This window comes from Achroia grisella, unplaced genomic scaffold, assembly GCF_030625045.1.
Source record: "Achroia grisella isolate CSIRO2021 unplaced genomic scaffold, CSIRO_AGI_Agris_v1 utg1462, whole genome shotgun sequence".
Lineage (NCBI taxonomy): Eukaryota > Metazoa > Arthropoda > Insecta > Lepidoptera > Pyralidae > Achroia > Achroia grisella.
The window spans coordinates 1,195,631-1,210,527 of record NW_026712637.1 but is presented as its reverse complement, the minus strand read 5'-3'; the positions used below and the strand labels follow the sequence as shown (position 1 = coordinate 1,210,527).

At 37.6% G+C, this 14,897-nt stretch overlaps 1 protein-coding gene across 1 annotated transcript in view; it reads right to left on the bottom strand.

Moving 5' to 3' along the window:
- The window catches only part of LOC131855705 (mitoferrin), a 41,359-nt gene that overhangs the window by 21,222 nt on the left and 5,240 nt on the right, over positions 1-14,897 (bottom strand). The window contains exon 2 of the mRNA XM_059207005.1: positions 13,975-14,060. Coding sequence (XP_059062988.1) covers positions 13,975-14,060 — 86 coding nt within the window. The remainder of the gene's footprint in view (positions 1-13,974; positions 14,061-14,897) is intronic.

Genomic DNA, 14,897 nt, shown 5'->3' with positions numbered 1-14,897 from the left:
TGTGCTTCTGCCGGGGGTAAGTTGCCATCTCCTCTCCTTAAGAGGGGAGATGAGATTTTTTTTTTGAAGTTTAAGAATAATAATAATATACATTTAATTAGCAAAAAAGTTAACATTAGCATACCTACATTAAATTAATTTGCAGTATGTGTACATGAATAAACATATATATATATATATATATATATATACACCGCCACTACAATGTAGTAAAACAATAATTAAAACCGATACACTACTAACAAATATTTAGTAATCAGGACTCCGCTCAGCATGTTGCAGCAGCCGAAGCTACAGCGCTGATTTTCCTAACGTTGTAGCGAGAATTATAAAGTATCACTGGAAGGAACTGGATAACAGTTCATACGTTAAGTCACTTATCTAAATATATATAACTCAAAGGTGACTAACATAATGATCTATCAACGCACAGCCGAAACCATTGGACGGGTCGGGCTGAAATTTGGCATGCAGGTAGATGTTATGACGTAGGCATCCGCTAAGAAAGGATTTTGATAAATTCTACCCCCAAGGGGATAAAATAGGGGATGAAAGTTTTTATAAAACTTTGTCAATTTTAAACTGATCGGGCTGAGACTTTGCATGCATAAATCTACTATGATGTAGGCATCCCCTAAGAAACGATTTTGATAAATTCCACCCCTAAGGGGATAAATTAACGCGAGCGAAGCCGCGGGCAAAAGCTAGTAACTGTATAAAAGAATGCACTTTTTGTAACAAGATACTATTAATTCGATTTTATAACATTAACACGTTGAGTTTACAACCCTGTCAAATCTAAGTCGAACTACCCTCTCAGTATAATATTGCGACTATAAATTGAGATGTAAGCTATCCTATCTCAAGTTGAATCAAATTGCACACAATGTGCAAAACAAATTTGCAATCGGTTCAGTAGTTTAGGAGTCCATCGCGGACGAACTACGTGTCACGTAATTATTATATATAAAGATGTATCTATGCGAGGTTTACAGTGCACAATGAATTGACTAACGGACGAGCTGCATTACGTAATGGAAAGATTGCTTATCGTTCAGGTCTTTGATTCGATTCTCATTCGGGCAAATTTCGAAATAATTTCTTTATTATTTGCTCGGACGAATGTTTTCTCCTGAGACGGATGAAATATGTTAGTTTCACATGGAAACAGATGATTTTTCTTGTGACTTTCAAATTAATGTCATAGTGAAGAAATAGATTGTTCTCAATTCTATTCTATACTATACTTCTCTTGTCTGTCAAGAATATCTTTAGATATAATAAAACAAAGTCGCTGTCGCTGTCGCTGTCTGTCCGTCCCTATGTATGCTTAAATCTGTAAAACTACGCAACGGATTTTCAAGTGTTTTTTTTAATAGATAGAGTGGTTCAAGATGAAGGTTTATATATAATAATACATGTACACCCATGCGAAGCCGGGGCGAGTAGCTAGTATTGTATATTTTATATTTTAATGTTATAAAGCTGAAGAAGTTTCTTTGTTTGTTTGAACGCGCTAATCTCAGGAACTACTGGTTCGAATTGAAAAATTATTTTTGTGTTGGATAGTCCATTTGTCGAGGAAGGCTTTAAGCTATATAACATTACGCTACGACCAATAGGAGCTGAGCATCAGTAACAAATGTTGCAAAAACTTATTTGAGGGATTCCGTAGCATGCGTTGAGCGAACGAAGTCGCGGGCACAGCTAGTTAATAATTATATACCAATGCTGTTGACCATTACTACTTGACCCCGAAAGTGGAGGACACTACTCTCCCATTCACACGCGGGCTTTAGCTTTGGCAAAATTGATTTTTTATTTTTAATGTCTGTGCAAACAATAAATAAAATGTCTGGCTATTTGGTGAACGTCTCTGTTACATCAGGCGTCCTTGGTGTTCGACCTTGACAACTGGCACGCATGCGCAGCACAGGCTACTATAAATGGCCTGGTGGCTGCCGTCAGGATCACCGATACAAAAGCTTTGCAATCGATAAAATGCTCCCAACGGAAAATTACAACGTATGGAGACGTGACCTTAGGCCTCAAACACGTCAAGCCAGTGTGTCACGTTAGGTGGACAGGTATGCTGAAGAAACCAAAAAGGAGTGTGGAAAATTTATTACAGAGTAACGAAACAAAGCCTACGCGAATGGGATGATTTTTTTGTAGCACCTGCAACACTGCGACCTACATTGATCTATTGTGCTCGCCCTTTTCAGAGTTCGCTACCTAGACCCGTCAGGGACAAGAATTGAAGGGTATTCTTAGGAGCCATGGTTTTTATCTCCTCGCGGATGAGTGTAAACTTCCAAAGGAGATATTTCGTTTGTGCATGAGTGGGCTACAACCACATAGGATGTGTAGTGGCGTTTCCTCTTCAGTTTGGCAAAATCTGCAGATTTTTGTTGTACGTAGGTCTAGGTTTGCCGTGTGTTTATTTAATTGGAATGCGTTCCCTCTCATTTTTCTATAAACTCCAAAATTACTGGTATTGAAAAAAAAGTCCCCGGTGGTCTCTGGTCGGCGGTCTGTGGTCTGCGGTCTGTGATCTGTGATCTGCGGTCTGTGATCTGTGGTCGGTGTGGTGGGCTGTCGACGGTGGACGGTGTCACGACGCGCTGACGTCACATCGCATGTCGATGGAACATCTTCGCACAAGCATACGTCTATATTTACTCAACTAATGCCACTCGTTGCTGATAAGATACTGGTTCTTGTTACACTCTATCTACAACAGTAATATCAATTGAATTGCCACGACGGAAACAATTAACTGAACAATTCACTTTATTTTACACAATATTCATGTAGGACGTAGGTACATACATTTGATGTGCAAATACTGATGTAGCACGTAACATAAGTCAAGTTACATACAAACCAATTTGTTAATACCATATGATTAGTAGATAGCAACTATTATATGTAGCAATAAACTCACAAACACAATTACAAATATATAATTTGTCTATAATTATCTGTTCATTTACCCGGTCCGATAGCTTCAGTCATCTGATTTGGACCAACTGATTCGAAATTCAAAATATCTTTATTCACGTAGGTCTATCACAGACTCCTATGAGATGTCAAATCTACCGTCAGTTACGAATAATTTCGAGATGAGAAGAACTGACAAGAAACTCAGCTCGTATTCTTTTCAAATAAATGTTGTACATGTTTACAATAATACAGATTCATTTTTAAATTCCAATTTGGGAGAATAGATTGACCATGAATAGCATAATATAGAAAATGAATGGCATCAAACTTAAAATGGCCTTACACATTTCATTGCTATTACAGACTAAGTTGTTATACACTATTATTTAGAATGGAACAGAAAATCATTTACTCAAATAAACTTAATTTAAGCACTTTTGAATAGCCATAGTTATCATTCTTTCAATCTTTCGCTCATTCGGAAAGCTGTCTCATCACAAGAAGAACGAGCAAGAAACTTGTGTGTTGCTCTTTTAAATAATCCTTGTAACTTTACATTTCCAATTTGAAACGTGCTAATACAAGCCACCAACTAGCAATCATTTATTAGGGTCGGATTTTAAGTACACAATAGGATTAAAACAGTCATAGTACTACATAGTTCACTGACAGAGGTACCAGATTTCTTCTTTTTCTTTAAGTGCCATCTCCTATCGGAGGTTGGCGATCATTACTTTGTCCGCGGCGGTCCTGAAAAGGGACCTGGTGCTCGACCCAAACCACTGCCTGACGTTTTTTAACCAGGAAGTACGGCGTCTGCCTGGTCCGCGGCAACCCTGGATTTTTCCTTGTATTATTAATTACAGTAGACTGTATTTTTCATTCCGCATTTTGCGACCCAGGTACCGTACCCAGACTTAAAGCAAGCTAAACATGTGGCGATGGAAGTATACTCGTAAGTCATTACATAGTATAAAACAAAGTCGCTGTCGCTGTCTGTCTGTCCCTATGTATGCTTAAATCTTTAAAACTACGCAACGGATTTTGAAGCTGTTTTTTAACAGATAGAGTGATTCAAGAGGAAGACTTAAATGTATATATAATATACATTTAAGTCTTTTATATACACATATATAATATACATTTAAGTCTTCCTCTTGAATCACTCTATCTGTTAAAAAATATTCTGCAAAATAAGGATTGTGTCCAATTTAACATACAAATTATTATCTAACTACTTAGAATTGATATTTGTTTCATCACCATGCATTTAATAAGGACTTAAACGTATTTGTTACTGCACTATGTCGTTTTTATTTGTTTGTTGTTTAATATTATTTGAATTGTTTAACTATAAAGTAAACGTGTACAAAACGCTGCTGTATTTACTAAGCAATTTTATTTTTGCAAGAATATTGTCAAGGCTGTACTAAATATTAGTTCAATAAACATTATTATTATTATTATATTAACAAAAATTGTATTAAAAGAGCTATAAAATAATACAAAATAAATATACACCCGAGCGAAGCCGGGGCGAGTAGCTAGTAAGTCAATAATATAAAATGTCAAGACTGTGAATAAACATTATTATTATAAACGGTGTGGATATTCAATTGTCAATTGGCGAGCTCAAGTGGCAAACAGAGATAACAGCAGACAAAGTCACAAAAAACCCAACTGTTAAATTTCCAATGGACATTCATTATTCGTGTGCCAACAGTAAGCTCAGATTAATCTGATAACGAGTACAGAATATTTTTTACTTGGAATCCTAATCACGTTGAGATATGTACTCATGTATATATATAAATATACTAGCTGTCCCGACAAACGTTGTTTTGCCATATAAATTAATAACGCTATAAAAAATAGGGGTTGGTAATAGAAGGGTGAAAATTAAGGGTTGTATGAATATTTAATGACACATAATATAACAATATAAATAAAAAATTGTGCCCAAAAAATAAAAAAACAACGTTAGAGGTGGAGAACCCTTATCACTTAGGGGTATGAAAAATAGATAGTAGCCGATTCTCAGATCTACTGAATATGCATATAGAATTTCATAAAAATCGGTTAAGCCGTTTCAGAGCAGTATGGTAACTAACATTGTGACACGAGAATTTTAGACCCGGCCACGCGTTGCTGTCGCTAAGGTTCTAGAATAAAATAATATTGCGACTATAAATTGGGATGTATAAGATATCCTATCTTTGTTGGATCAAATTGCATACAATATGCAAATCAAATATGCAACCGGTTCAGTAGTTTAGGAGTTCATCGCGGACAAACAATGTGACATGTAATTTTTATATATAAAGATATATATATACATACAACGTGCTTTGGCCGTAGTCCACCTGCACAGTGACTGCACACCGGACCGAGAAGGAATACCGAAGGCGAAAAGGGAGAAAAGGGGCTCGCCGGATGTCGGTGCACGCACTCCTGCTGTTTTTTTAATGGATGACTATGGAATGGTGTTCCCGCCTGCGCTAACGGTTTACGCTGGCAGGACACTAGTAGAGGATGATAGGATGAGTATGAGGTCATGTCAGTTAGCCCATCGTGACAAATTCACCAAGAATTTATCAACGTGGTTTCCAGGGAAAAGCGCGTGGAGGTCAACCTAACATGGTAGATTGCTAGCAATAAGATCATCAGTCCACATTACTGACAATCCCCTTTACCCTGCGCTAATGGTTGGCAGGACACTAGTGGAGGATGATAGCATGAGCATGAGGTCATGTCCGTTAGCCCAACCTGACCTACGGTAATTTCCAAAACGAACCGCGTGGAGGTCAACCTGCCATAGTACATTGCCAGCAATGGAGTTATTAGTCCACATTACTTTCAATTGATTCCCCCTGCACCCCTGCACTCATGCTGTTATCAAACACGGAGTGACCACAAATTTATTTGTACAAGAATAATACATGAATGAAAAACCGGACGAGGACAAACCAACTAAAGGAAAATCACAACCATATTGTAATTACAACATTTGCTGCGCTGCCTGATATATTTACTTCGTGGTCAGGCCACATATACACTGCGAGTAGAGGCAAGTATATCTTGAGTAGATATAAAATGCAATGCAACAAGTAATTGTTGCAGTGTAAATTGTACATAAATATTATTACATACTGTGATTGTGCGCGGTGATTGGCTTTTCTTTTTATCTTGTAATTTTTTTTCGTTTTGATACTGTTATTGTAACTGATTTTGGTTTTTGTGAGCATTGAATATTGTAATTCATTTTATATATATATATTTGTGTAACCTAGATCTTATTTAAAATTTTTTTTGTTTAATTTATATGTATCTGTATATAATAAAAAATCCGCATCTTAATTTTTTTTTTAATTAGTAATGGGGGCTGCCTGTAAACCAGCGCTGTATAGGTGCACCTTATTAAGGTTGTGCTTATATCATCAACAGCTGAGGCAGCTCCTATTGCCAACTTTCTATGTTATTATTTATTTCTTATTTTGTGTCTTATTGTAATTTGTTTGACCTCGACGACCCCATAACTGCAGGTAAACTCCCCACATATACATACATACATACATACATACATACAGACAGTTCAAATTCAAATTTAAAATACCTTTATTCGTGTAGGTCTATTACAGACTTATGATATGTCAAATCTACCGTCAGTTCGGAATAGTAGCTCGGTAAGTAGCATTGTTAAATGAAGCAACAGTCACCCCACCATGCTACAGTGCAGTCTGCGCGTGTACTCCGCCAGTAATAGAACTTATCAAATCAAATTCCATTGTAATCATCACGTATTGGTATTACATGAATGAAGTTGAAGATAACCGTGTATCTAACGTTATCGGCCGCGCCCGTGCCGTCGGATGCTGTGCTCTTATCGTAAGCGCATCTTTCGCAAGCATCCATTTAGATAGAAACCTAGAAACCGGCCGGTAAATACGATCGATCCCAATTATCAATTCCAATCGAAATTACGGCCTGAGCCGAGGTTCGAACCCGAGCCGTGTCCTCAGACTGAAGTCGTATCCGTCAGGCTGGAGTTGTTCTTCAGCCGCTCCATAAGTCCTTCCTTTGGTTTGGAGTGCCATCTGCAACTCGCCCGCTATCGTCCGATGAAGCTGTAAAGGCCAGCTGCGGACAACAGCATTAGAGTAGTCCGGAATAATCTGGCCGGTAAGAGAGTGAGGCGCCGACGTCGACGGCTTGCAGTCTGCAGTTCTAGTTTTCCTCTTGGATCCACCGAACGGAAATAAACAAACGATGTTTCACCAAATGCAATTCCGCAGTTTCTTGTTGAATTTCAACTACTTTATACGTCGAGTGCGGACGCGGTCCATTAAATATTTCCGCTCACTCCAATGTTACCTACTGAAGCAAACAGTACAAATAACCGTGTATTTAATACATTGTTTAACCGAATATTTATAAGGTCAGGTTAGTTAGCCTATCGTGATAAATTCACCAGGAATTTATCACGATGGATGTTTCCAGGGGGAACCGCGTGGAGATCAACCTGACATGGTACATTGCTAATAAAGGGGTCATGAGTCCACATTACTAACAATCCCCTTTCCCCCTTGCGAAAGGGTCAGGGACATACCACCTTAGTAACAGAGCATGCACCTGTAGAGCTATTCTGTAAGCATCACTTACGAATTCGAAGGCGGAATCCGCGGTGAGATTGTACATTGGTATTGTGTAAAACTCGACAGCGACTGCTGGTAAAACTGCGGGTAAAACAGGCACCCGAAGATTTCTAGCAATTTTGAATGATGCTTACAGAATAGCTCTACAGGTGCATGCTATGTCACTAAGGTTGCTTTTTTTAGAAATATAGACAAACTTGATAGCTCAGAAGGAACTTTATATTTGCAAATGGATATTTTGCCACGAGTGAAGCGATGAGTGAAATGACTTGATAAAACGCTTCCAGAATACCAATGCCGAAGAGTCCACGCGGGGAGCACTATCAGCCGCTCATCAATAAATAGGTCAGTGTAATAAATTGTAATTACTATCATTACGTGAGTGCGGACGCGTCAAGTTTATGTCGCAGATTATGTGATTATGATAGCCGGATAAGTCTTACGATACAACGCTCATAATCTAAGATATACGATAACGATAAAACAAAGTACAAGTGACACCAAGAATTCAACTAAAGTACACAACAAACACGACAGCTAATGAATGTAGCGCCGGCGTGAGCACATTTGGCTCGCCGCCGATATTTAGGGTAAACAAAGCAGTGCGCGGGTATCCCTTGGACATAGGGAGCTAGCACGGGGCGCAGTATCGAACAATTTTGATTCCACAGACTATCAAATCGGATATAGTGATGGTGCGGTGCTCATGTCTGTAGGTGACGCGTACTGTTCAGTAGCATCCAGTGTATTCCTAATAATAATACTGCCAGTGAAGTCGTGTAGGCGACGCTTACTGTACAGATGCATCCAGTGTATTCCTAATAATAATACTGCCAGTGAAGTCGTGTTGGCGACGCTTACTGTACAGATGCATCCAGTGTATTCCTAATAATAATACTGCCAGTGAAGTCGTGTAGGCGACGCTTACTGTACAGATGCATCCAGTGTATTCCTAATAATAATACTGCCAGTGAAGTCGTGTAGGCGACGCTTACTGTACAGATGCATCCAGTGTATTCCTAATAATAATACTGCCAGTGAAGTCGTGTAGGCGACGCTTACTGTACAGATGCATCCAGTGTATTCCTAATAATAATACTGCCAGTGAAGTCGTGTAGGCGACGCTTACTGTACAGATGCATCCAGTGTATTCCTAATAATAATACTGCCAGTGAAGTCGTGTAGGCGACGCTACTGTACAGATGCATCCAGTGTATTCCTAATAATAATATTGTCAGTGTAAGTTGTATAAAAATAGTTGCTTTGTATCACAATTATGATAGGTTAGTACGTGACCCTAGCAGTGGAATTAATGACTTATTGTTCATACGGTCATACTCTTGAATATACTAATAAATTAAAAAAAAAGTGTGTCTGAAATTTCATCTTTTCCTTTTCTCTGAAAGCTGTTCTTGTTAATCTCTGAATCGGCCGATTTTGAGGGGATTTTTACTCTACATCATCATCATGATCATCAGCCTGTATCTGTCCACTCTTGGATATAGCCCTTTCTTCTGACTTCGTGACATCCACCATGTGCGCTCTTCCGCCTTCCGCATCCATCCACTCCCTTTACTCGTATATAGCTAATATTATAAGAAGTAACTCAGACTACTTTTATATTAGAAATTGTATTTATTTTTATAAACTGAAAGTTTAATACCATGCGAACCAAGTCGCGGGTAACAGCTAGTTATAAAATAGTCTCGATGGATTTGTCCTCCATTGAATATATCTATATTAACAGTTCAGTTTGCTTATTCATGTGTAGGCAGTCGAGTCGAGACGTGGCCGCCTGACACTGTCACTGAGTCCAGTGCTCAGCACGGTGCACAGTGGACGGCGGGTAAAAATATCGACGAGATAGATAGAGAGATAGATAATAGTTTTTAATTGTATCTCAGTACACACATATAGGCTTAATTATAACATTACATCACAAGTATAACAATCCAGTAAGGGTAAACCTGCATGTGTGTACTACAGCAATACAAAACTTACGTACGTAGCTCAGTGTCCCCTCCGATCGATCCCCCGTCCAATTCAAAGGGGATCGATATTACGACGGCCTGAGCCGAGGTTCGAATCCCTAGCGGTGCCTTCAGACTAAAGTCATATTGCGGGAGTTGGCCTTCAGCCGCTCCATAAGTCCTTGCTTTGGTTTGAAGTGCCTCTGCACTCGCCCCCTGTCCGGTGAAGCTGTAAAGGCCAGTTGCGGCCAACATCACTAGAATAGTTCGAAAAAAAAGCTCAGTGTGGAGAATCAATCAAGGAGCAAACACTGATTTTCAGCTATGTCCGATGTAAGCTATATGCGAGGGTTAATATGACTTTTATTTTTTAAAAACAAAAATAAACTGAACGAAATAATATGAAATAAATAAATAATGAAGGAAACATTTTTGCCATGTGTAGGCGCGGTAGTCGAGTCGAGACGTGGTAGGCCACCTGTGACTGAGTCCAGTGCTCAGCAGTGGACGGAGAGTAAAATTTTCAACTCGGATACTTTTATACCTATTACATTTTGGACGTAAACAGTTACTAGGGCTGTGCCTTGGCGCTGCACCGGCGTCGCGTCACAAGTAAATAAACATACAGTCGCGCCGCCATGTATTATTATGTACAATAACAATTACCAGCGTCCATGCATATTAATAACAGTGTGGCCGGTCACTACAGCTACACACACATATGTAAACACTAGCTGTTTAACGCGACTTCGTCCGCGTAGAATTTTATTTTATCTTTCTAAAATAAAAAAAATATCTATTCAAAAGAGCAACACACAAGTTTCTTGCTCATTCTTCTTGTGACGAATCTGCATTCCGAATGAGTGGTAGAATCAAACTATGACTATTCAAAAGTGCTTGTAATGGAGTTTATTTGAATAAAGTTTATTTCTATTTCTAAAAGTAGCCTAAGCCTCCTTATTACATCAGCTACCTGCCAAAGAAAGTTCCGTCAAAATCGGTCCAGCCATTTCAGAGATTAGCCGGAACAAACAGTCAGAAAAAAATTGTAAAAAATGTTATTTTGGTGTATGTATCGTATTTTAAAACGTTTATTTGAATATTACAAACAGTCATTCTAATTTGATTTGTATGTATAGTTGTATAGATAACATATTTATTTATTTATTTATTTATTCTTTAATGCACAAAACATATGTACATGGGTTGACATTAACCTTTACTGGAGCCGAGCGAGTGCATAATTATACAACTCCACTGTTTATTTACATTCTAATCACACAATTGATATAATTTTTTCACTGTTACTTATAGAACCACGGCGATGGTCACCTACCTATCTGCAGTACATTGCGGTGGCCTGGTATATAACTACGAGGCATTCACACCGACGGACCGATGTAATTTAAACTGATACAGTTCAGTTTAAATTATATAATCATCCCACATTTTCTCCAATTTATATGAAAGAAGAAGAAGAAGGCGCATACAAAACATTCATACAACATATTATGCGTCGGTTATTGCTCATTACAAAGTGCAAAATAGAATATAAGATAATATAATATAATCTTATATATAAAATTCTCGTGTCACAGTTTTCGTTCCCATACTCCTCCGAAGCGGCTTGACCGATTCTCATGAAATTTTGTGAGCGTGTTGAGTAGGTCTGAGAATCGGCCAACATCTATTTTTCATCTCCCTAAATATTAGGGGTAGTCAAACCCTATTTTTTTTTTATTTTAATGCAAAACAACGTTTGCCGTGACAGCTAGTCTTATATATAAAATTCTCGTGTCACAATGTTAGTTACCATACTCCTCCAAAACGGCTTGACCGATTTTTATGTAATTTCATATACATATTCAGTAGGTCTGAGAATCGGCTACTATCTATTTTTCATACACCTAAGTGATAAGGGTTGTCCAGCCCTATTTTTTTTTTCTTGGATAAAATAGTTTTCATTTTTTATAATGTGGCATTAAAAAATTCATACAACTCTAAATTTTCACCCTTCAAACACTAACCCCTATTTTTAATAGCAATATTAGTACTGAAATTTTTATAGCAAAACAACGTTTGCCGGGACAGCTAGTACTACAATAAAATAATATTTAGAGGAAACTCCCTGAGAAATTTGAACATTTAAAAAAATCAGAAGCTCAAGCGCTGCTACAGGAAAACGGTCGTCGCGTCGCAGCCGAACCGAAAAAGGAATATCGGCCCGGCCGTAGTAACCTGACAGCTACATACCAGGGATGTTATGGATATGAAATTTCGGATACGGATACGGATGCGGATATGAAATTATTTCGGATTCTCCGTTAGTTGCGGATAATTTCGGTTACGGATATTATTTTTTTAAGGAATTTCAAAAGGAAAATACAAATAGCCAATGAAATGGTAACATAACGTGTCTCAATCAGGCTCCGCTTGTATCAGATATTATCCGAAACTCTTATTTCGGATTCGGTTACGGTTACGGATATTTTTTATAACGGATATCCGATAGTTTCGGTTACGGTTAAGGAGCTCGCTAACATCCCTGCTTGATACTGACAGAAATAGACGCTATTACTCTAATCACGGTTTTATTATATGTAAAGATATGTAAAGAAGATAAAGATAACACACCAACTGTGTGAATACATTCCAACGCTGTGTAATGAAGATTGATTATCATTTGACACTAATTCAAATTCAAATTCAAAATGTCTTTATTCATGTAGGTCTATTACAGACTCTTATGATATATCAAATCTACCGTCAATTCGGAATGATGAGATGAGAAGAACTGACAAGAAACTCAGCTCGTGTTCTTTTCAAATAAAAGTTATACATGTTTACATTATAATATTTATATTATAATAAAATGTTTACAATAATACAGATTCATTTTTAAATTCATATTTGGGAGAACAGAGTGACCACCAGTATATGCTATTGCAAAAGCAAATAGTCTAATCAGTGTTCGTAACCCAAACAGACCAGTCCACACAAACCTAACAATTACCTAATTAAATACAATATAACCCTGAATAAAAGAACTGTAATAAATTATACCTAAGAACCATCTCGAACTTAGCAGCATTTCAATAATAAAACCGCATCATAATCTGTCAATGTGTTTAGGAGCTACTATACCACAGGCAACCACACACACATGTTAAACTTATAACAACTGTTGCAAACTCTTTGCACATTTTTATATATATACTAACTACTCGCCCTGGCTTCGCATGGGTGTACATTTATTATATATATAAACCTTCCCCTTAAATCACTCTATCTATTTAAAAAATCCGTTGCGTAGTTTTAAAGAATTAAGCATACATAGGGACGGACAGACAGCGAGAGCGACTTTGTTTTATACTATGCAATGATTTTACTGCCAATTTTAAATGTATTTTCTTTTTAGAATTGTAATATATTTTTATTGTCACTTTTTGCCTTACAATCGTTTGTACACGCATCTTCATTATAAGTATTTGCCATTTTCTATGCATTAATTGATTTATATCACACATACAGTCCATTCTGTCAATCGCCCACAACTTTGATGTCGTGGTTTAAAAAGAACTGTTCGATACTGTGTTTGTCCGTATTATCAATTTAGCAGTTGATACGGACTGCCGTTGAAGGATCAACGCAATCTTAAAACGAGCGATATTATCATTTTCCTATATCATAAAACATGTCAAACAGCGCTCGTTGTGAACAATTATTGTTTCAGTTAAACGAGTGTTACGCAACGCGGCGTTAGCGCAGACACACGCTTCACTGATAACAAGATAACGCGGACTGTCGTGATAATGTCCCGTCCGCACACGCTACACTCGCTACACTCTGCACTGTGACATTACTCTTAACCACAACCTCTTACACATTATTCAATAATGTGGCTGAGACATTGTCACAGTTGAGGTTGTGGTTAAGTTAATAAATAGAAATAGAAATAATCTTTATTCAAGGAAACTAAATACAAGCTAACTTTTAAATATTCACATTTTATTAACTGGCTTTTAAGAAAAACGTAAATCAATTGAGTTTCTTGTCAATTCTCAATTGGATCTATATACTGAACTGGGCGGTAAGGAAAAAATTTAAATTGTAATGTAAAAAATTTGACATTCATAAGCCGCTATTTAGTCCTACATGAATAAATGATTTTTGAATTTTGAATTTTCATTCGGAACGCAGGCTCATTACATGAAGAATGAGCAAGATACTTGTGCTCTTCTAAAAAAATGTTGTTTTAAGTAGATTTACATTAACAAGGATTAGGCATGCGACAATCATATCAATTATTCAGACGTACAAATGTCAATCATCATCGTCTAATATATATTCTAGTGAGGACGATACCTCCCTAAATCTTTCCAGACATAACCATTGTGGGCACGTACCTGAGCAGCCCCTCCCGCTGCACCATGTGTCGGAAGGTCTCCCCGATGGTGCTGTTGTGCGCCGTCCGTAAAGACTGCATCCGAGTCTGCAACAACGCACAATCTTCTTTTAGCAATGTGTTACATTATAACATGTCCTCTCGCATAAACGAATATCTCCTTTGGAAAGTATACACTATATCCTGAGAAGATAAAACCATCGCTCCTAAGAATATCCTTCAATTCTTGTCCCTTACGGGTCTAGGTAGCGAACTTTGAATTAGGGCGAGCACAATAGATCTACTACAGGTCGCAGTGTTACAGGTCATAGCACCTGATAATAGACCAAACATCCCAATAAAAAAACATAACATTCAAAGTAAAATAACAATGGTATGTCCATGGTCATCTTTTTATTTAGGTTTTCACACCAGCTGAGTGCACGACATCGTACTCAACACATTCGCAACAACAACAGCTTAACTCGTTTGTTTGTACTCCAATTGGAATGACAAACAATATTTTGTAAATTACAATACATCAGTAAATATCGCACGTTAACGGACGCATCCGTCAGGCGGAAGTTGGCCTTCAGCCGCTCCATAAGCTCTTTCGCGGGTTATGTTGTGCTCTCTGTGCACGTCTCCATTGCGTTTGATGAAGGTACAGAAGGCTATGTGGCCAATAGTATTGATGTAGTTTGGAAAAATTGTGTGAAAAAATATGTCAAATAAACTTCAGCGTTAAACGTTAATATAATTAGGCTGATATGAAAATTTCACAATATGTTAGGGCGATGACCATAAAACAAAAAGATACTTTAAACTTAGAAGCATGACTATCATTGCAATATTATGGACTATCATTATAATAGGATAATGCATTAAAAAATCAAACAGGAAACAGTGCAGTAGTAGATTTCTTTAACGATATAGATACGATTG